This window comes from Lepus europaeus, chromosome 5, assembly GCF_033115175.1.
Source record: "Lepus europaeus isolate LE1 chromosome 5, mLepTim1.pri, whole genome shotgun sequence".
In the NCBI taxonomy this organism is placed as follows: Eukaryota; Metazoa; Chordata; class Mammalia; order Lagomorpha; family Leporidae; genus Lepus; species Lepus europaeus.
In genome coordinates, this window is record NC_084831.1 from 131,064,742 (window position 1) to 131,088,230 (window position 23,489).

A 23,489-nucleotide genomic window follows, 5' to 3' on the forward strand; every position below is an offset into this window, starting at 1 on the left:
TGCCTTTCTCTTCCACCTCTTAAACTTCTAGATTCTCCACCTCTCCCTCCACAAGATTCACATCACCTGGTTAATAAACCCACACTCACAGTAGAAGCACTGGAGAGGCACTCACTGTTTTAAAAGTCCTAGGATAACACAAAGGGCAAGAAATAGTTTCTGTTATCACACTCAGATTTTTTTTAATATACACATTTGGGTTTTGTTTTATGAGGAGTGGTTCATACTCTTTCGAAAAGTTTTTATGAACACTAGTACACATACGAGGGTACTTCAAAAAAGTTCATGGAATTTAACTAAAAGTTAAATTTATTTTGGTGCCAACAGATCTTGCAATCAGTACACACCAAAGCTGCTCAAAAAGTTTGTGGAAAGTGTGCATAATGAAAAAAAAAATTTCAAAATTGTATGTGCCAGAATAAACTTACTTATTCCCATTTTCCACAAAATTTAAAGACCCTTTGTGTGTCTTCCAAATGAAGACAGGGATATACCCAACCTAGGAATTAAATCTCAAGGGTCCCACCCTTCCCTATCCAAGGAATACTGAGTAAATAAACAGAATCAAGAGTGAGCTAACTAGACACAAATCCACTTGAGTTTATTCAGTTTCAAAGGATTCACTCCCTTTCCCATCTCCTGATAACACCAAAAGAGAAGAAAAAAAGAAAAACAATAAAAGGCCCTCATCTAAATTCAATTACTCAAGAAAAAACCCACTCTGAGGACTGGCCTTAAGCAAGTCACTGCCTATCAGCCAAGGGCAGGGCATAGGGCTGGAGACTTCCCACGATCCCCCTGTGGCCAGACCAGCCTGATCCTCTCTACACTTCCATGAGGCAAGCATTACCATGCATAGTAAACCCCGCACGTGTCCCCCCCTGTGCACACATGCAGGCCCCTACGCACGAGGCCCCTGCCAGGGGACAGCCCACTTACCGAAACACACCTAACACCCCCACAGCACCCAGAAGCAGAGGTGAGCAGTCTCTGCCTCAGCCAGGCTGCTCCTGAGGCCGCTGACATCACAATGGAGCCGACTGGCAGCCTCATTGTCATGTGGCTCTCCCCTGGCTCCCCTTCACGGCAAGCGCAGGGCAAGGGTGAGACCTTTCAGAGCGGCCAAGTGGGCAGGCTTCCAGCAGCAGCCTGGGAGCTCCCGAGCGGCACGGCAGAGCCGCCGAGCCGGCCGGCGGGGCATTGGGCCTCGCGTTTCAACTTCTGTTCAGTTCTCCTGTAATGGAAAATTGCTTTGCACAAAGCTAGAGTGTTACTGTTCTTTCCAGCGCCCCTCCCCCGCCCCGCCCCACCCTCGGCAGACTTCAGCTCAGAGGGACAGCGCCCGCAGGAAGGTGCAAGGAGGCTTCTTACTATGTCCCTTGCTTCAGGTCCCGGCCCCCGGTGGTTACTCTTCTCCTTTGGAATGGGGCTGGTGTCAGGGTCAAAGTGTCCAAATAATTGCCAGTGTCAAGCTCAAGAGGTGATCTGCACAGGGAAGCAATTAACGGAATACCCTCCCGACATCCCCCTGAACACCCGGCGCCTATTCCTCAATGAGAACAGCATCACTAGTCTGCCAGCCATGCATCTGGGACTTCTCAGTGACCTTGTGTACTTGGACTGTCGGAACAACCGGATCCGAGAGCTGATGGACTACACCTTCATCGGGGTCTTCAGACTCATCTACCTTGACCTCAGCTCCAACAACCTAACCTCCATCTCCCCGTTCAGCTTCTCGGTGCTCAGCAACCTGGTACAGCTGAACATTGCCAATAACCCTCACCTGTTATCGCTGGACAAGTACACCTTTGCCAACACCAGCTCTCTGCGGTATCTGGACCTCAGGAACACCGGCTTGAAGACCTTGGACAGAGCTGCCTTCCACCACCTCACGGTCCTACAGACCCTGTATCTGAGTGGGAACCCCTGGAAGTGCAACTGCTCCTTCCTGGACTTCGCCATCTTCTTGATCGTGTCCCATCTGGACCACCCAGGTGAGGGCTTGCCTGGGCATGGGGAAGAGGAAGTGATGGATAGAGGAACTGGCTTCCAAAGAGGTGTAAGTCAAAAGACAGGCAGGATGGGAGAAAAGCCCGGGCTAGACAGAATGCACACGCTTCCCTACTGCCCTGGGGGTCCACGTTGTGGCTGACTGGAGATGCCATAGGCTCTGTAAGAAATGTTCTGAGATAGGACTCCAAAGAGCTGAGTTTGGATCCTAAACTCGGCTGCTCTTGAGGAGGTCACCGCTTCTCTGAGCCTCAGTTTCCTGATCCACAAATGGGGACAGTAACATTACCTAACACACAGAGCTGTCTTTCAAATAAAGTGATGTGTACAGATATGATAGGATCCTATAGCTGCAAAGGAACAAGGACAAGGAACAAGACAAGGACTTTGGTAAACTGTTGTAATCAGCTTAATTCAGTGACTACGTTCTTCCAGGATCTAAAAGTAACTTCAGTCGCATATAAACAGTGCAGGATCCAATGGGATTATAAGTATAGAAGGGGAAGTTCAATTGAGATGGGAGGAGGGGCCTGGGAGCCATCTGGATAATGAGATAGGGGAGAGGCATGGGAGAAAAAAAAAAGCCTTTTGTTCTGTCCGTGCTGACCTCACCAGGAAGGAAAGAAGGGCACGAATCAGTGAACGGGCACACAGCTTGCTCCCTGGGTGGCAGCAGATTCTCAGGGCTTCCTGGGAGATTCTCAGGCTAGCTGCTGCCACTCCATGCAGATCCCCCGCCCACTGGATGTGGCCCAGGTGGCATCCATCTCTGTGCCTCATTCCCTCCTCTTCTTGGGGACATCTCTGTCCCATCCTTTCCCTCCAGTTCCCCCTGTCCACCAATGCTCTTTCACCTGGGAAAATCAGAGCAGAGAAATGGTAACTATGAGTGCCACTGCTAGAATCCAGCACACCTGGACTTTGCAGAGAAAAGCACACCCTTCTAGGTCAGCGCCGTGGCTTAACAGGCTAATCCTCTGCCTTGCGGCGCCGGCACACCGGGTTCTAGTCCCGGTCGGGGCGCCGGATTCTATCCCGGTTGCCCCTCTTCCAGGCCAGCTCTCTGCTATGGCCCGGGAGTGTAGTGGAGGATGGCCCAAGTGCTTGGGCCCTGCACCCGCAAGGGAGACCAGGAGAAGCACCTGGCTCCTGGCTTTGGATCAGCGAGATGCTGATTGGATGCAGCAGCCATTGGAGGGTGAACCAACTGCAAAAAAGGAAGACCTTTGTCTCTCTCTCTCACTGCCTGTCAAAAAAAAAAAAAAAAAGCATACCCTTCTAAAGCCTGTCTTCCCGCCCTTCCCTAGGTGCATGTTTTCACAGAACCAGCTGCAGGGTCATCCTGGAAGCTTCCCCCCTGAAGTCTCACCCACGTGACAATATCCTAAGAATATTCCTGCCAAAGTGACAGACCTCAAGGGAAACAGAGAGAGGGAACAGGGTGGTGACTGGGAGTGAAAATGTGCCCGCTGAGCCTCCCAGGGTGCCCCTCTTAGATCTTACAGCAGAGCTGGGCTAGGTGATGCAAGCAAGACTCAGGGATGCAAAATTTAAGGAAGTGCACAGAATTTATGCCCTGAGAATGAGCACACTGAGCCTCCTTAAATTTTTTACTCTGAGTACCTTGCCCTGCTGCCACACACTATTTTTTTAAACTTTTATTTAATAATATAATTTTCAAAAGTACAACTTTTGGATTGTAGCGGTTTTTCCCCCCATAACCACCCTCCCACCCTCAAACCATCCCTTTTGAGTGATTATAATAAATCAAAAGGAACTAGCTTTGTCAAAAATCTTCTTTTTTTTAAGATTCATTTATTTTATTTGGAAGGTAAAGTTGCAGAGAGAGAGAGAGAGAGAGAGCATCCATCTGCTGGTTCATTCCCGAATGGCCGCAATGACTGGGGATGTGCCAGACCTGGAGCACTCGTGCCTCCCAATTGGGTGGCAGGGGCCCAAGTACTTGGGCCATCTTCTGCAGCCTTGCCTTCCCAGGTTCATTAGCAAGGAGCTGGATCGGAAGTGGAGCAGCTGGGACTAGACCTGGTGCCCACATGGGATGCTAGTGACACAGACAATGGCTTAACCCACTGTGCCACAACACTGGCCCTCAGACGTCCTCTTAACAGTCCTAATCACAAAAGGAGACAAGAGCAGTCATCTTGGATGTGTTTCCCTGCCTGTCTGACTCCCATTTCTAGGAGCCAGAGATGTCTTCCACTTTTCTCCATAACTGGTGCTGCGAGAGTTTCTAGAAAGTTCCCTATAGAAGGGTTAAAATTATTCACTCCCATGTAATAAATGTGGTTCCTGAACGGGACTCCTGCCATCAGTGTTCATGTAACTGGCCTGTGGAAGGACCTCGTGTTCTCTCGCCCCTCCTAATTACACACGCACATCTTCCCAAAGTTCATCAGGTACCAGGGCGACCTCCTCCTTCACTGAGCAGAGTGAACTTGCCTGACCTGTACCCCAGCTCTTAAGCCAACCACTTCACCTCCGACCTATTCTCTCATAATCGCATTTCTGCTTGTACGGGTGTGTCTTTTTGAATTTTCGGGTTGCCTACTTTGCGTTTCTTCACTCTTTAGTTCAGTGCATAAGTGGATAGGATCATAAACCAAGTCTATTTCACCACATGTTTCCAAGGACATCTAAAGGAAGCATCTAACTGGGCAAGACCACAAGCTCCTCAGAAATGAAGTCTGTCTTTTGAGGTAGACAGAGTTCTCGTGCACTGGCCAGGGGCACCCCACACAGGCACCCACAACTGTTACTCTGCTCATCCCTCTGCTGTTTGGTAGCCCGGGAACTACTTCATGCAGAAATATGGTCTCATTTTCCACGTTACTATTGTTTTCTAGCCCTAAGTCAGACATAAGAACAATCTAATTTGTATAGAGCTTTGCACCTGGGGAGTATTCTTTCTTTTTTTTAATATTTATGTATTTATTCATACAAAAGGCAAAGTGAGAGAGAGAGAGAGAGAGAGACAGGGAGAGATCTTCATCTGCTGGTTCACTCCCCAAATGGCAACAACAGCCAGGGCTGGGCCAGGCTGAAGCCATGAACCAGAAGCTTCTTTTGGGGCCCCCATGTGGGTACAGGGGCCCAAGCACTTAGGCCATCCTCCACTGCTCTCCCAGGCCATTAGCTGAGAGCTGGATTAGAAGTGGAACAGCTCAAACCAGTTGCCTATATGAGATCCAGCATTGCAGGTGGCAGCTTAACCTGCTGTGCCACAATGCCAGGTCTGGGGAGTATTTTTTCACTGAGGGTATCTCATTTTCTTTTCAGTATTATATCAATTCTTAAATGTTGTGCCCTCAACTGGTGGAAGAGGCCAAGATTAGTATTTTTAACCCTATCTTTGGATGAAAAAAGAGTTTGACTTTCCTAAAAATCACATAGGTGGTAAAAGCAAGAAAATTACTTGATTTCAAATCCAGGTCTTTCTGTGAAACTATACTTTGTTTTAAATCCTCACATCACATGGTAACTATTATCCTAGAAATCAGTTTAATTATAAATATAAGTCATGCTATAAGCATATGGCCACAATATCTGAGCCTCAGCTTTGTCCCCTATCTGGCTACCACTTGGACTTCACCCAAGTTCATTTTCATTGGTTAATAAGCACTAACCATCACAAAATCATTTTGGTATACCTGCACTTCCCTTGAAAATCCAGGTTTCACCCAAATCCACACAAACAAAAGGATGAATCTGATCTCAGTGTTTGCTCTCATTTGGCCCTACTCAGCCTGGTTCACCCTTCTCATACACACATACAATCACAAACATACACACAAACACACATACATACACATACATATGAACAAATACAAAGAAATATTTGCATATACATGCCATCTGCACATACTTACCTGCCCACATATTGCATACACACACCATATGTACACACATAAATGTACACAAACACACCTACTTACACATAAAGTTGAACACACACTGTAATATTCACCTAATGCTTCTCTTGTCTTTTAACCAAATCTCAATATAAGCAAAGATATCTATTTTATTTGAATCTCACACGATGATTCATGGTCCCTGCTAAGTGGAAATATCTTTGCTATTGACAAGCACTCTTGATGAAATCTCAACCTTAAGTTCACTGTTTTATACTGCATGTGCTATCAACATGAGAATCTTTGACTTGTTCTAGTACAGAGCCCACACATTTCTCCCCAAGTGCCCACATTTCAGGAAATAGGGAGAATTTCTATGAAATTAGCTGAGAGTGATCTAGCTTTTCATAAAGCATAACCCAACTTACAAATAGGTTCATTTTAGATTTAAAGAGAGAGCAAAGCTTCGCATTGGGAGGTTTTATGTGTGGTGCTTTATGAGGGGCCTTCAAGTATTCATGGAACCTGAAGAGCGGTGTGCCAATGGAATCCATATATATCTCTTTTGACAAGCAAGGCAACCAAGTAAGGGAAGTCCACGATACCATTCAATTCACCTGTTCATCCATTTAAATAGTAATTGAGTGCCTATTATGTGCCAAACACATGCTCATGAAGCTAAGTAAGAATTCTGGGCCTGAGTATGGAGATTCACGTGACTCTGGGTTATCTATACCACATGTAGCCCTGGTCCACTCAGGCATAGCAGATTCAACAAGACAGGATAAAAGAGGCCTTTGTGTGCCTATTGTGGGACAGCCTCAGCTACAGGTGACAAAGGACAGACACTGTGCCGGCAGCAGGACCCAGTGTGAAGAGCTCAATTTCTGGAGTGAAGTAGACTTGAGTTATAATCCTGGCCATGCCACTTACAATTTATAGAATATCTATTGAGTTTACTTAGCCTCTCTGAACTTGAATTTCCTCATCTGTAAAAGAGAGATAATGATAGAACCAACTTCCTTAGAGCTGTCATAAGGATGAAATAAAAATATTTATGAGCTGCTTTTAGCATTAAGTTTGGCATACCATATCATTCAATAAGCAAATGGTTGGTCTATGTTAAAAAAAAATAAGACATCAAGAAAATAGAGTAGCAAAAATGTACACAACCCAGAAAAGTGAGGGGCTTCAGAAATTCTCCACACATGTGGTATTAGGGGAAAGTGTATCCTAAGAGACATGACTGAAGAGATATAGATTGGGTGTGGGAAGATGGACAGCAAGTCCTAGCATGGTAATCCCTGAGAAAGTGAGGCAAGGGGACTCCTGGAGGAAGTTGAGTATTAGTTTATGAACACAGGGGTTCAGATGCTGGAGAACCAAGCAAACTAGAAGCCCAAGTCAATTCTTGGCCTCAGCCTAATCCATGAGATTCAGGGCTGGACCAGCATTAGCAAGGTGGTTGTTCCTGAGCTGCCTGAATCTGAAACTGACGCTCTACCTGGAGACATGTCTCACTTCCAGAGACAGGTGTGGATGTGCAAACAGCTTGCTAGGGATGAGGGAAAGAGAGTCAGTACAGCTGTGGGGCAGTCATGGCCTTGAGGGAAAGGAGTCACCACCATAGTGTGACTTGTTTTAGCTAAGAGTGCCAAGCAATAACTTTGCCCCAATATCTTCCCATCCACTGCTTACCACTGAGCTGAAATTAACCTTTAGAAATTCATCCCTTTGGGTCCCAGAAGGTGTTATGATCTTGAAAAGGGCCCTGCAAAAAAAAAAAATACATAAGCTCCTGAGAAGAATAACATAAGTGCTCCTTAGCCTTTATCAGCTGTCATACCAGAGGGAGGAGTGAATTTTTGGGAAATTCACTTATCCGGGATTAATTCTGCAACAGTGAAGAACCATGAAGGAAGTTAAAGCTGGGGCTGGCACTGTGGCATGGCAGGTTAAAGCCTGAAACACTGGCATCCCATATGGGCACCAGTTCTAGTCCTGGCTGCTCCTCTTCCAATCCAGCTTTCTGCTATGGCCTGGGAAGCAGTGGAAGATGGCCCATGTCCTTGGGCTCCTGCATCCATATGGGAGACCTGGAAGAACCTCCTGGCTCCTGGCTTCGGATTGGCACAGCTCTGGTCAATTGGGGAGTGAACCAGCAGATAGAAGACCTCTCTCTCTCTCTCTCTCTCTCTCTCTCTCTCTCTCTCTCTCTCTGCCTCTCCTTATCTCTCTGTGTAATTCTGACTTTCAAATAAATAAATAAATCTTAAAAAAAAAGGAAGTAAAGCTACAGGAAGGAAATAGAGAAATCTTAAGACAGAAAGGCGATAGCATGGCCTTCCATTATGTCACGTTTGGCTGAGGATGTCCCTTATACGGTAAAGAAGTTGAGTGCTTCATTCCCCTTATTTCATCATAAGGCTGAATTAAACAAGAAGATGGAAGTATCCTCAAATTGGCGAGGGAATTAGTGCTACTATCAAAGATCTGGAGCAAAGGAAATCCCCCAATGACACACTTTTCAGATGTATTGGAACATATTCAGTCCTCAGAGTTCACATATTCACGTCCCAAACAAAAATTACAGCAGAAATGGAGGTGTGTAGTGAAGTACAGGTGCCCGGGTGCACTATATAGGATAAAACAGGCCCACACATTCCATTTCCTCCAGCAGGTAGGAGGGCTGATTCCTGGTGGGAGCTGTAATTTTCCAGTCACTAATGCTATGTGAAGGGAAGAGTGGCAGTTAAGTTCTTCCCTGGATATTCTATGTGCCCTTGTGGGGCAGGGCTGAGTGTTTCTCAGAATGCTCTCAAAAATATACTCAATGCTAAACTTCTGGACACAGAAACCTGGCCTTCTGACACCTTCTTTCCCTCACTCTCAAAGTCTGGTCCAGTGCTGTTCAACAGAAGTTTCTGCAGCATGGGAATGGTGGTTATATGTGCTGTCGCTGTCCAGGACAGCAGCAGCTGGCTACAGGTTGCTGCTATTGAGCATGCTATTGAGGTTTTTTTTTTTTTTTTTTTTAGATTTATTTATTCATTTGAAAGGCAAAGTTTCAGAAAGAGAGAGAGAGAGAGAAAGGTCTTCCATCTGCTGATTCACTCCCCAAATGGTAAAATGAAGCCAGGAGTTTCCTCTAGGTCTCCCACATGGGTGCAGGGGCCCAAGCACTTGGGCCATCCTCTGCTGCTTTCCCAGGAGCATTAGTAGGGACCTGGATGGGAAGGGAAGTAGAGCAGCTGGGACATGAACCAGCACCCATACAGAATGTTAACACCTCAGGAAGCATCTTTACCTGATATGCCACAGCACCAGCTACACTATTGAGCTCTTGAAACTTGGCTAAACCAACTGAGGGTCCCAAAATTTTAATTTTAGTGGATACTTCACTGGTTGGGGAAGCCTTTTAACTTAAGATATTTAAGCTGGAACTTGAGAATCCATTCTCCTCGTAGTTAAGGGAGTACTGAGCCAAGCTAGCACAGAGATGGCCTTATACCCAAGTTCAATGTTCTCCAATGCCATGGTATTTCCATGCTGTCAAGCACACCATAGTTCATTTAACTCTAAAACATCCTCCTGTCTTAAGCACATTCAACTCCACTAGAACAAGGCCTCTATCCCCCAATGGACTCAGTGCCTCAGACCTTCTTTCCAGACATGACCTGCTCAGACAGTGGTTTTCAAACTCTGATAAGCACAAGAATCTGAGACCCCATGTTCTGAGATCTGAGATGCCATGACCTGCAGGTGATTCTTGGGTCACTTTTCAGAAACACTATGTCAATGTCTAGACTTAGCAACTGCTCCAATTGGTGACTAAATTGATTTGCAATTAGATGGTAATGGCTAATAATGTTTTGAAATGTCTCCCTCTAAGAGCAATGGCAATTTGACAAGGAACAACAAGAAACGGTGAGAGCTCAGCAAGTAACAGTAGGAAGAGTAGGAGTCGCAGTTTGAGGACAAAGGGTCCCTCTGTGTCAGCTGTTACATTATAGTCCTTAGGCAGCCCTCACTGAGCCTGGACCAGGTGCTCCAGAGGTGGGTAGACAAAGCCACCCAGGGACATGTGCAGGGAGCAGATGGGCTGGGTCATGTGCTGCTGCAGGTCCAAGTCATTTTGAGGGCATTTTGAGAGAGAACATCTTAGTTTCATTCCGAGGCTATTTCTTCCTGTATTCAAGACTGCTATAATAGGATAATGGCCCCATTTCAACCCACCAAGTACAAAGTCATCCACAACTGTGCCAAAGCTTAGATTGCCAGAATGAATTCAGGGCCTTGCACTATTCCACTATTAACACTCACCCATCTCCTCCATCAGGGAAATTGAAATACAGACCAAAGGCCAAAAAAAAAAAAAATAGCTGGGCATCAGATAATTCCAAGGCTGCTCTGCCAGGCTGGCTCTCCTACCTTGTAACAAACTCCCTGGCCTGTAGCTCCCTCCTGCAGAAAGTTGTAAGGGCAGCCTTCTAGGGGCAACAGGAGGCAGAAAGGGGTACATATGAGACAGTGATCCCTCAGCCATCTAGAAACCCAGAGCACAATGGGAGTAGCAGGAACAGTTTAGGAAGAAGCCCTAGGTGACCCTGGCTCACTCCCTAATTCAGCATAGCTGAGACCCCTGAGAGTCGGTGATCTCAGGTTCCTTCAAGCTCTGTAGCACCAGGTCCTTACTCATGACCCATCAGCTCTCCCAGTGTCACACAGGCCTCTGAGAAGCAGAAGAGCAAGGCTGGCCAAAGGAGCCAACCTTGATTTCCTCATTTCTAGAGGTGAAGTGCACCCCAACCTTGAAATAACCCAGTGAAGAGTAACTCTGGCTACAAAAAAGGACAGTGGTCCAGCCTTAAGGGTTTGATTTTTTTTAAAGATTTATTTATTTATCTGAAAGTCAGTTACACAGAGAGAGAAGGAAAGGCAGAGAGAGAGAGGTCTTCCATCCGCTGGTTCACTCCCCAGTTGGCCACAACAGCTGGAGCTGGGCCAATCCGAAGCCAGGAGCCAGCAGCTTCCTCTGGGTCTGCCATATGGGAGCACAGGCCCAAGGACTTGGGCCATCTTCTACTGCTACCCAGGCCGTAGCAGAGAGCTGGATGGGAAGTGGAACAGCCGGGACTTGAACTGGTGGCCTATATGGGATGCCAGCGTTTCAGGTCAGGGCTTTAACCTGCTGTGCCACAGCGCTGTCCCCCTTAAGGGTTTTGAAAAATTTTCTGAGGAATAAGCCATGTATCCTTAGATGCTCTGGTAGACAGACAAACCTGGAGGTCGTGACAGGAAAGATCCTCCTCTAGGCAACCACGCAAGCCCACAGCAGCAGTGAGAATGGAGAGGTGTAGACAAGTCAGAAGGAATCACTTAGAAGATGGAAACCTCAGGACTTGGACCTGAACTATATCTTCTCATGGTTCCTTGTACTCCCATCATAACTTCTCACACAATTCTAAGTAACTAGTAAATTATATTCATTTAAATTCTGTCTTCCCTCATAGGCTGGACGCTCTATGAGAGCAAGTCTGAATCTTTAGAAACTAGCACCAGGCCTGACACAGAATATGCTCAATAAATTTTCACTAAATGAGTGAAAGAGATGGAAAAATAAAGGAAAGGGGAAAGTCAAAGATAGTTCCCAAGACCTTGGCTTGGACAACCATGGGGACTTTAGTGAGACAGACATTCTTAAAGAGGGAACAAAAATGGAGCCCCATCTTTAGTTTGATCAGAGGGGAGTTCCTTGTTAGTTAACAGGAATTTGAATATTCTGGTCTGAAATTCAGAATAGAGAACAAGACATAAAATATGTGCTTGGGGATCATATCTCTTTTGGTTCACTGGTGATCATTAAAACCAATCAGAAGATGAGGCTAGGGAAGAGAGTTTAGAATGAGGGGACAACAGGGGCCAAAGACAGAAGCTTTAGAGAAAGCCAATATATTATTATAGGACCAGGTAAGGAGGGGTAACCTATGCACAGCACTGGGAAGGAACAGCCAAAGGTAGGAAATCAGAAAAGGTACATGGAAGCCAAAAAATTCCAACACGTGGGAGCAAGTCAAGCAGGAATTGAAAACTGTCCATCAGATTTGGCTACCCTGAAGCCCCTAATATTGTGGGCAGTTCTGGTGGTATTGCGAGAATAGACACCAGACAGCAATAGGCTATGGGCTGAACAGCAAAAAAAGAGAAACAATGTCAACTGTTCTACTAAGAAGCATGACTGTGGACCAAGGAAATAGAGTGACAATTGGACAAGGAACAAAAAGCATGAGCGTATTTTGTCAGAGAAAAGGGATCTGTGTTCATGTTCATCTGATGATGACAAAGGGTTGGTGCAGTGAAAAAGAAAAAGACGTAAAGGGGAGGGATAGCCCCCAAGGGCTTCCAAATGGAAAGGGTAGGCTGGGAATGGGGCAGCCACCTTTTCTGTCCTCCAGGACTGCAGAGATGGAAATGGGGTTAAGCACAATTGGGAACAAGTGTGACAATGTATGGCAAATGCAATCGAGGGGCCCACCCTGAGAGCCTCTATTTTACTTTTAATAAGAGAAAAGACAAAGAATATGCTTATAAGGCACATGAGTTTCACATGCTTTCTGTAAGACCAACCCAGTTATTATAAAAGATTCTTTTGTTCTCCAGATGCTCACATTCTAGTTGATCAGGTAGAACTAAGATGGCCTACGGATCCAAACTGGTTTTTAATCCTGCCTCTAAAACTTACCAACTACTTGACTATGGAGTTTCCCAGTCTGTATGAAACCCAGGTTCCTCATCTGTAAGACAAAGATAAAACAGAACTCATTTCCTGGAATAGTGATAGCTAAATGAAATAACCCACATGAAAACTTTAGAATTACACTGGTACATGTTTGACTAAGGCTAGCTAGCATTGTTGTTACAATTCTTCAAGAAAGTGAAGAGCTCGGTTGGAGCCTGGTTGCCTGGTAACAATTCTGAATGCCACATGGGATGCAGAGAAGGTGTAGAGCAGTGTGGTTTACAGAAACAGGGTAAGCACATGATGCCTTTCTGATCCACCTCAAGAGCAGCCAAGCTCTTGGAGCAAGGGTATTAAAACTCTCAACATGACAACATAATGTAAAATGTTGGTCCATACCCGAGGATAACTTGATCACATGGTGATACCTTGGCCTTCCTCTCACTCAAATGTCTCAGTCTGCTTTCTGTTGCTAGTAACACAATATTGCAGACTTGATGAGTCATAAAGAAAAAAGTACTGTTTTGGCTCTCAGTTCTGGTCCAAAGTCCAGGGACCACAACTATTAATGGCCTCCTTGCTGGCAGAGCCCCAAGATAGCACAGGGCATCACATGTGATTTTTATAGTAGATCCACTTTCAGGATAATCCATTGACCCACTGATCCATAAATGTATTGATAGAATAAATGAGTTAATCCATTCATGAGGGCAGAGCCCTAATCACTTGGTCCTTCCTTTTACTATCTCATAATGGAATTAAATTTCTTTCTTCTTTTTTTTTTTTTTTTTTTTTTTTTGGACAGGCAGAGTGGATAGTGAGAGAGAGACAGAGAGAAAGGTCTTCCTTTTTGTTGTTGCTTCACCCTCCAATGGCCGCCGTGGCCGGCGCATCTCGCTGATCCGAAGCCAGGAGCCAGGTGCTTCTCCTGGTCACCCATGCGGGTGCAGGGCCCAAGCACTTGGGCCATCCTCCACTGCCTTCCCGGGCCATAGCAGAGAGCTGGCCTGGAAGAGGGGCAACCAGGATAGAATCCGGCACCCCAACCGGGACTAGAACCCAGTGTGCCGGTGCCACAAGGCGGAGGATTAGCCTGTTAAGCCACGGCGCTGGCTTAATGGAATTAAATTTCAACATACATTTCAGAAAGGACAAACCCTTCTCAACCCATAGCACCAAATGAAGGAATAGCTAATAGATCTGACACATCCAGTGAAAAAATACTTAGGACTAGGATTAAAGTCATGTTAGATAACCCCTGTCATTGTCAATGTGTTTTCTTCCAATAGTCAAGATGCTTTGGCCATGGGGGAAAGTAGGAAGGAAGGAGGAAAGAAATAACACTATGTTCTTAGACCTGTATCTACAAATCACACTGAATCTGTTAAAAACTAATTTAAAACTTTAAAATAAATTAATTATTTTATTTTAAAAAAGATGTTTGGTCACAACATTTGGCATTATTATCCCCATTTCACATTCACAGAGAGTTGAGAAGCCCAACCTGGCACCTTCAAGCATTCATTGACTAGTATAACTGAGCACCTACTAGGTGCCATGGACTGGAGCAGACACCGGGCATATCGCTGTGACTAGAGACAGACATGCTATCACGGAATGTACATTCTAATAGCAGAGGAAGATAATAAATAACATAATGATAAGTGCTATAGAGGAAAATAAAGGGGAGGCATGTGCCCAAGATTTGAGCATCAAACTGAATAAAGTAAGGGGCAAGTCATAGAAGCGTGTCATGGTAGAGAGAGGGTCTTTATAGACAGAGGGAAGAGCATGTATAAAGGCCATGGGGGGGAAGGATGTTGACTGATTAGACTATGAGTATGGCTTGCGTGGAGGACAGGAAAAAGGGAAAGAATTGAGAAAGAAAATATCAGAGACTGGATCATAACAGAAAAATAGGTCATGGAGAGGCTTTTAGTGTTATTCTAAAAGTGATGGGAAGAAAGTGTTTTGAGCAGGGAAATAGCATAATCTACGATGTACAGCTTCTCCCCACAACTGAATGGAGAAGAGCGTGTAGAGGAAAGGAAGGACATGAGTTAGGAGCCCAGCACAGCTCAGGCAAGGGAGGATGGTGGTTGGGATACGGCTAGTGGTTCAGATGATGATTCAAGACAAAAAGTCAGGACATATTTTGAAGGTAAGACTAACAGAATTTTCTTATGATTTGAACATGACACATAAGAGAGGAAGCAGAGAAGACTTCAGTGTTTCTACCTGGGCATCAGATAAATGGTGGCGCCCTTCAGCTACTGAGATTTTCTAAGTTTCTAGTTAACCTTGAGAACAACTGTGTACTATCCGGATTTCTCTGAGCAGGTGGATGGTTATTAAGCAGGTCTAGTTGTGGGACAAATAGAGAAGAAGCTAGAGTTTACCTTTACTTCCAAGAATACTCTGGTAACATCTCCTGACCCCATTACAGCCTAAGAAAGATGGCAGCAGAGGCTTACCCCTGGGAAGGGACGAAGTCATCCACAACTTTCCCAGAAAACATTACACTTAGTCTTAGTTTATTGGTGAGACAGAAGAATTCATCTTCTGGCAAATACCTAAGAAGGTGTTACGGGGAATAGGTGACTTTCTGCTCGTAAATCATGCCCTCATGCACCCAGTTACAGCAAAGCCCAGTCCTGTAACCTAAAATGGCTGCAGTGCACAGAAATAGTCAGATGGAAATTGCTAAACTCTGGAGCCCCTTCACAGTGTTCCCTGAGTCTATGAATCACATTTTACCCTTACTGAACTATGGACTCTTAATCCAAAGGGAGAAAATGGTGAGTATTAGACAAGACTGTACTTTGCACAGCTCAAATCACCAAAAATACTTAGAGTTTCAAGACGCTGTGGATGGTTTGGACCATTAGTCAGCACATAACTTCTATAAAAGGCCAATAATAAATATTATAGGCTTTGTGGGCCTCCACTGCAACCACTCAACTTTGTCATTGATACAAAAACAGATTAGAAAATAGTAAAAGGGCAAGAATGACAGCATTCCAATAAAACTTTATTTACAAAAACAGATAGAAGGCTGGGTTTGTTCAGACAGAACTCTGGCTTCTGGGATCATGAGAAGAGAGCTGAATGATGAGGTAGGCTAAGGCAGAAGTCAGTACTAGGACTAGAAATGTTTGCAGGACCGTGAATGAGGCTCTGAGAAGGGCACCCGGCCGGCCAGCTGGCATCGCAGTTGCCAGGCTGCCACACCTCCCAGTCCGGGTTCTCTTCTAGGGAATCTTCTCCCCTGGCCACCCACAGGACAGCAGATTATAATAGTGATCTCTTCAAATCCCACCAGGGAACTTGTCCTAAACAGATCAAAGACACAAGAGATCAAGATGTGCCTTTGGAGACCAATAATCTACCCATTCTCCCAGGTATGCATTCAACAGGCAATTACTTAGCAAATCCTGTGTGCCAGAGATAAGGATACCAGATACAGAAAGGGCCTCTGCTCTCAAGGGGTTCTCGAGCCCTAACTGGGGGTAATCATAATCACCACTGATGTCACACCTGCAGCACCTCCATTCCCACACTTCCCGTTGTTTCTTCTATAAAGTCACGGAGGACAAAGGAGGTGCTCCTTCTGGCTCAAGGCTTTCCTCTCCATTTGATTCAGAGACCACCTATTCCTCAGGGCCCACCCCCCTTCCCCGGTCACTGAACCCTTCTCAGACTCCAACAGGGCAGGCAGCAATCAGCATCACCTGCTGTGGAGTGATCTCACATGGAACCTGCTGCCGGGTTCCTTTTTTCCGACAAAGCATCATGTCAGTATGACAGCAACCCCATAGGGTGGTAAAAAAATTAAGATTTAATTCATTCAACAAACATTCCCTGAGTTCTAGCATGTGTTAGTCAACTGTATTAGTATTCTTTCATTACTTCATTTACTCCTTCCTGGAGGAAACAAAGGAGGTTTATTTCAGCTTACATTTGGAGGTTATAGTTCAGGATATGGTATCAGGTGGAAGCTGGTCGTGGCAGATGTGGAGGACTGATCAGATGGCCAGTCAGGAAGGAGAGACAGAACAGCTAGGCCAACTTGAACACAGATAATCAACTCCTTGTGGGAACCACACCCTCCAAGTTCACACCCCCAGTAACCTAAGCACCTTCCTCCAGACCCACCTGTCAGACACCATAATTGAATTAAGTCTCCACCCCTAATCCTGCAACCATTAATATTAAGACATTGAATTCAAACATCGGCCTGAGTTTGGGAGGGGTCTTCTGACTCCATCCTCTCACTCTACATTGCCACTGCCTGGAACCTCCCCACCCCCAGTCAGCCCAGATGGTTCCTGAGCAAGGGCTCTCTGGAGACTCAGGGCAGCCTGCACACAAGACCGGGCTCCTCCAGGGCATCAAGCCCCTAGGAACCTGCAGCAGACACCTGGGAAGAACTGTGATCCATTGTGCAGGCCAAGAAAAAAAGCAGTTCTTTCTGTGAGGGGACTTGAAAAAAAGGTTCATGGAACACGGAAGTAAAAGATAAGTTTATTTTGATACAAAAAACCATTCTGAAATCTGCAGATGATGTGTCCTCAAAAAGTTCACAAAAAATGCATACTATGTAAAAAAAAAAAAAAAACTATGCATGGATTTCAAAATTATTGTCCCCAAAATAAACATCTTTTTTTTTATTATATTTTTATTTTTGACAGGCAGAGTGGACAGTGAGAGAGAGACAGAGAGAAAGGTCTTCCTTTTGCCGTTGGTTCACCCTCCAATGGCCGCCGCAGTAGCGCGCTGCGGCCGGCGCACCGCACTGATCCGATGGCAGGAGCCAGGTGCTTCTCCTGGTCTCCCATGGGGTGCAGGGCCCAAGCACTTGGGCCATCCTCCACTGCACTCCCTGGCCACAGCAGAGAGCTGGCCTGGAAGAGGGGCAACCGGGACAGGATCGGTGCCCCGACCGGGACTAGAACCCGGTGTGCCGGCGCCGCAAGGCGGAGGATTAGCCTAGTGAGCCGCGGAGCCGGCCAAAATAAACATCTTTTAATTCTATTTTCCATTTTCTTATGATTTATTCATTTATTTGAAAGGCAAAACAACAGGGAAGGGTCTTCTGTCTGTTGGTTTACTCTCCTGAAGGCTGCAACAGCCAGGTCTGGGCCAGACTGAAGCCAGGAGCCAAGAACTCCCTTCCTATCTCCCACATGGGTGACAGGAGCTAAAGTACTTGGGCCATTATTTGCTGCCTTTCCAGACACATTAAGAATGATACAAGAGGCCGGCGCCGCGGCTCAATAGGCTAATCCTCCGCCTTGCGGCGCCAGCACACCGGGTTCTAGTCCCGGTCGGGGCGCCAGATTCCGTCCCGGTTGCCTCTCTTCCAGGCCAGCTCTCTGCTATGGCCCGGGAGTGCAGAAGAGGATGGCCCAAGTCCTTGGGTCCTGCACCCACATAGGAGACCAGGAGAAGTACCTGGCTCCTGCCTTCGGATCATTGCGGTGCGCTGGTTGCAGCACGCCAGCAGCCGCCATTGGAGGGTGAACCAGCAGCAAAAAGGAAGACCTTTCTCTATCTCTCTCTCACTATCCGCTCTGTCAAAAAAAAAAAAAAAAAAAAAAAAAAAAAAGAATGATACAAGAAATGCTATGGATGAGTTCAGGTGTGGTAACAATCAACATGTCCTCTGAGCTAGCAGATGGGGTGGTTGAGGAAGGTCTCTTTGAAGTGGGCTAGATCTTGAAGGATGGAAAGAACTTGATCCTGCAAAAACTGGAGAAATGGGTATTTGGTGCAAAAAAAAGAAAAAGAAAAAAGCCACATAACAAAGTTAGCTAGACATGAGGGCAAGGGTAGGGCTCAAGCCCAGAAAATATGTTGTTTGGTTTGTCTGAAGCAAAGCTGGGCTTCTGGGGTTGCTGAGAAGTAAAATGGGAAAGGGAAAAGGGGGCAGAGACTCAGGGTCTCTGAAGGCCAGGCCAAGTGGTCTGGATATTATTCTGAAGCCCACACGGAAGTTTCAGCTAAAGTGTATCAGGAAGATCTATACCTGAAGGAGGTAATGCGGCAGGAGTGTGAGACATGAGCCAGCAGTGAAAAACATGGAAATGATGGAGACAGGGAGACAGAGAGAGGAGAGCCCCAATTTTGGCATTGACAGTAGGGAAAGGGAGACAGATGGCGGCAGCAGCAGAATAAACCCAGGTCTCCCTCCCAACAGAGCCACCCACATCCCTCACTTAACAGCAGCCTCACAATGCATTAAAATCACTGCCTAATTGTTCCTTTCAAAGCTAATGCTCCGAAATGGGAAAACGTGTTTTCAGTGTTTAGTCTCATCTCTGCCTCCCCAGCCCCAATTTAAAAGCCCAATCTTTTTAAATGTAGAATGAGATTAAAAAAAAAAAAAAAAAACACCCTAGACCCAGCCCAGGCCCTCAAATCCCCCGTTTGCCTCTCACAGGTATGTCTTTCTTTGTGTGTTCTTGCATATCCGGCAGTTTGGCCAGGTGACCCGAGCCCTCTCCCGATAGAATTCCTGGACAGTTCCCAGGAGCCTTCCCTGACCCAGAGGTCCTCAAGGCAAGAGGTCTACGGGTATAACTGTGCTCCTATCCTATCCCATGCTCAACTGCTTCCTCTACTTGAGAGCTCTCGCACAGGGCAGGGGGACTGTGTCCAGAGAAGGGCCTCTTCCTGTCCTCTCCTCTGTAGTTGCTACACAAAGTGGGTGTGACACAGTCTCTGTGCTGGCTGTTCCTTCCATGTCTACCTCCTACAAGAACAAGTCCTCAACAGCACTGCAAACTTCAGGTCATTTTGTTCAGTGTAGCCAAGTAGCTTCCCTGCAGGTGCATGGATGAGAAGTAGGTGCAGCTCATGGTGTCCAGGTGAAATGGATTCTACTCTTTCCAGCCACCTACACTCAACTGCCTCCTTTTCAGCTCACTCCTGTGCTCTTCTCTCTAATTCTCCTGCTTCTGGTTCCCATTAGGACTTCCATAACTGAACCTGATTTCCCTGACTTTCTTAGTCACCATGGATATTGATGCTTTCACATAGACAGATACAGCCCTGAAGTTTACAGGGAGCTTCTGTCCACGGTAGCTTCTGTTGCATCTCCCACTTCTGCAAAACAAATTCAGACAACTCAGTCCTGGTTTTCTCTCTTATTTCCTGCCTAGATCCTGCAGAACCTTCAACCACAAAACCTCCCGAGAATCAGTTTACTTATTTGTAAAAACAATGATAATATTATGGCCACCACAATTGTTTTAAAAAGTAAATGATGGAGTGAGTGTTGTTCACAGGTTAATTTTCAGCTTGGTGGGGGTGGGGAGGATGACGGGGGCATACACTGCACATCAGAGTGTCTGGAATGGAGTCCCATCTCCACCTCCCATCCAGCTCCCTGCTAATGCACCTGTGAAGCAGCAGGTGATGACCCAAGTTGGGTTACTGCCACCCATATGGGAGACCCAGATGAAGCTCCTGGCTCCTGGCTTCGGTCTGGCTCAGCCCTCCCTGGCTGTTGTAGGCATTTGTAAAGTGAACCATAGGATGGAGGATTCTTTCACTTTCTTTCTCTCTCTTCCTCTCTCTCTCTCTCTTTCTATCTCTCAATCTCTCCCCCACTTTCTCTGTCACTCTCCCTTTCAAATAAGTAAACATTAAAAAAAATTTAAGGGTGTCAATGTTGTAGCATGTGGGTAAAGCTGCTGCCAGCATCCCATATGGGCAGTGGTTCAAGTCCCCAGCTGCTCCACTTCTGATTCAGCTCCCTGCAATGGCCTGGGAAAAGCAGCAGAAAGCCAGCCCAAGTACTTGATCCCCTGTCACCTACATGGGAGACCCAGATGAAGCTCATGGCTCTTGGCTTCAGCCTGGCTCAGCCCTGCTGTTGCAGTCATTTGGAGAGTAAGCCAGTAAACAGAAGACTTCTCCTTCTGTCCCTCTGTGACTCTGACTTTCAAATAAATAAATTTTTAAAAAATATATAAAGAACTCCAAAAAAGTTCATAAAATACAATTAAATGATGCTTCAAAAAATAAAAGAATTAAATGAAGGCCAGGTGTTTGCCCTAGCATTTAAATGTTGTTATACCTGCATCCCACATCCAAGTGCCTAGGTTCAAGTCCTGCCTCTGGTTCCCAATCCCAGCTTCCTGCTAATGCAAACACTGAGAGGCAACAAGTGATGACTCAAGTACTTGGGTCCCTAACACCTACATGGTAGACTGAGTTTCTGTTCCCAGTTCCTGGCTTCAGCCCTGTTCCAGTCATGGCTATTGCAGACATTTGGGGAGTTAACCAGTGGATATGAGATCTCTCTCTCTCTCTCTCTCTCTCTCTCTCCTGTATGTGTGTGTGCCTCTTAAAATAAATAATTTTTTAAAAAAATATTTAAATGGGACAACATTTGTAGATTACTCAGCATGTAGTATGAGTTTAGTAAATATAGCTGCTATTAGAATCTTAATCATGGTTATAGCAAGCCCACCCCTGAGTCTGAGCTCACTTATCTAAAGCATGCCAAGTATATTTAACTGGGTACCCCCCAGAGGCACCAGGGTGGCACATCAGAGGAGTTAGTAAAACACAGGGCTAAGGATAAAGCTCCAGAGATTCTGTGCACCAGACCTAGTAGCACACCTTCTCAACCTGTGTCAATTGATCCCCTACTCCATCCTGAGCATAGATATCATTCCTTGCATTTTGTAAGATATGGAAATGGGACTCAGAGAGATGACTGGTTATCCTGCCAAAGTTTGCAAAATTAGCAAGTGACAAAGTCTAGATTGGAACCCAGGTCTATCTATCCTCAGAGCACATTTTTTCTTCTGCTGTGAACGGAAGTCCCTGGGACTGGTGGTGGGGAGGTGCCAGGGAACTGAGCCAGCTACTAAAAAGGACTGAAGACTCACATACACTGTGTGAGCAACCCATGAATGTCAACCCCACTGCTGAGAAGTGGAGCTGCTTCCTCTGCTATGATCTTGTTCCCCTGAGTTTCACCTGACTTCTCCCAGTGGGAGAACACTCAGTCGGCATCTCCAGGGACTCTCATCCCTCCCTAGAGTCAAGTCAGATGTTTTATGATGCTCTTCAGTAGCACTAGTGGGCCCTAGCTGGACTCAGGCACAGTTGAAGAGCAAAGGACAAAGTGAAGGAGAGAAGTGGGGGCAAAAGGGAGGAAGAGGGGAGGTAGATGGTGAACATTCATGGAGATCTGGGGAGTGTCAACACTCCAGGGAAATCTGGCTCAAGTTTCCTACCTCCTGGCCCTTGTTGTGGTCTCTCCGTCCTTGGGGACCCTTAAGAAACAAGCCCATTCTCACCTACCAAACGCAGCACAGCCAGTCTGGAGGGTAAGGGATGCAGTCCAGGCAAAGTCCTCACAGGGCAGTGTGCCACCACATCTCCCAGGAAGCTTGCTGACATGCAGAATCCAATTCAGGGGGCCCAGGGTGGGGCCTGAGATTCAGCATCTCTAACAAGGTCCAGCTGATGCAACCACTGCTGCTGCCCACCCACCACACTTTGAGCAGGGAAGGTCCCAGGCAGTGCCTGCAGGCTCCCTTTGGCCTCAGGACCACTGTTTCAGCCCCATGCCTGCTGTGTTTTTATTTATAGATGGTCAAAATGCCACGTGCGTGGAGCCCACGGAGCTGTTGGGGTGGCCCATCACCCAGGTAGGGAACCCACTCCGCTACATGTGCATCACACACCTGGATCGCAAAGACTACATCTTCCTGCTGCTCATCGGCTTTTGCATCTTCTCGGCGGGCACCGTGGCTGCGTGGCTCACAGGTGTGTGTGCTGTGCTATACCAGAATGCCCGCCGCAAGTCAAGCGAGGACGAGACCGAGGACGAGGCCAGCCACAGGGTGGAAGTCACCAGGAGGATTTTTCAAACCAGGGCTAACTCAGTGCATAGTGGGTTCCCTCAGCTGATTTAGTTACCAGAGACCACCGTCTGATGTGCCCACAGCCTCCCCCCTGCCCGGCTTTCTCTCTTGCCCCCAGCCCAACACTATGTAACTGTCTTAGAGACTGAAGCCTACTAGTAAAATAAATAAATGTTGGCCATTTCACAGCTTGGTCCCTCGCTGCTCCACCAGCTTCTTCAAGCTCAGCAGGTTGGGGCGACACAAAGCCTAGAAACATTGTTGGATAGATCTAAATGCTGAGGAAGCCCACACCCAAAGCAACTCAACTCAGCGTTTAACCATCGCCTACTATGGACCCAAGCTAAGTGGTGCAGGGTAAGATATGAGAACCACAGTATTTCAAATCTTCTTCTTCAAAAAAAAAAAATGAACCATTTAGGGGAAGTCAAGACTGACTTGATCAATGGGCCATCTCTACTATCCATCTCATAATGATGACAATTACCCTACAATGTTGACACTGTTTAATAGTGAGAAGTTGAGGCCTGGACACATTTAATGATTGACTTTGGCCCCCCCATGGTTAGTAGCACAGACTCCCAAAGCCTACTTTCTCTCCTGTCCATGAGGCTGCATCTTCAGGAAACTTTTAGCAACATAATCAAAATTCAACATATAAGGCCGGCGCCGCGGCTCACTAGGCTAATCCTCCACCTTGTGGCATCGGCACAACGGGTTCTAGTCCCGGTCGGGGCACCAGATTCTGTCCCGGTTGCCCCTCTTCCAGGCCAGCTCTCTACTGTGGCCAGGGAGTGCAGTGGAGGATGGCCCAAGTGCTTGGGCCCTGCACCCCATGGGAGACCAGGATAAGCCCCTGGCTCCTGCCATCGGATCAGCACGGTGCGCCGGCCGCAGTGTGCCAACCGCGGCGGCCATTGGAGGGTGAACCAACGGCAAAAGGAAGACCTTTCTCTCTGTCTCTCTCTCTCACTGTCCTCTCTG

At 46.5% G+C, this 23,489-nt stretch overlaps 2 protein-coding genes across 2 annotated transcripts in view; one reads left to right on the forward strand and one right to left on the reverse strand.

Annotated features, from left to right (window-relative positions):
- Positions 1-1,011, reverse strand: part of RXRG (retinoid X receptor gamma) — a 165,005-nt gene extending 163,994 nt beyond the window's left edge. Inside the window, exon 1 of the mRNA XM_062193758.1 lies at positions 940-1,011. The gene's annotated coding sequence lies outside the window, so the exon portion shown is untranslated. The remainder of the gene's footprint in view (positions 1-939) is intronic.
- Positions 1,012-1,372: 361 nt separating this feature from the next.
- Positions 1,373-22,556, forward strand: LRRC52 (leucine rich repeat containing 52). The gene is made up of 2 exons (XM_062193760.1): positions 1,373-1,994; positions 22,231-22,556. The coding sequence occupies exons 1-2, from the start codon at positions 1,373-1,375 to the stop codon at positions 22,554-22,556; spliced, it is 948 nt and encodes a 315-aa protein (XP_062049744.1).
- Positions 22,557-23,489: the final 933 nt, after the last annotated feature.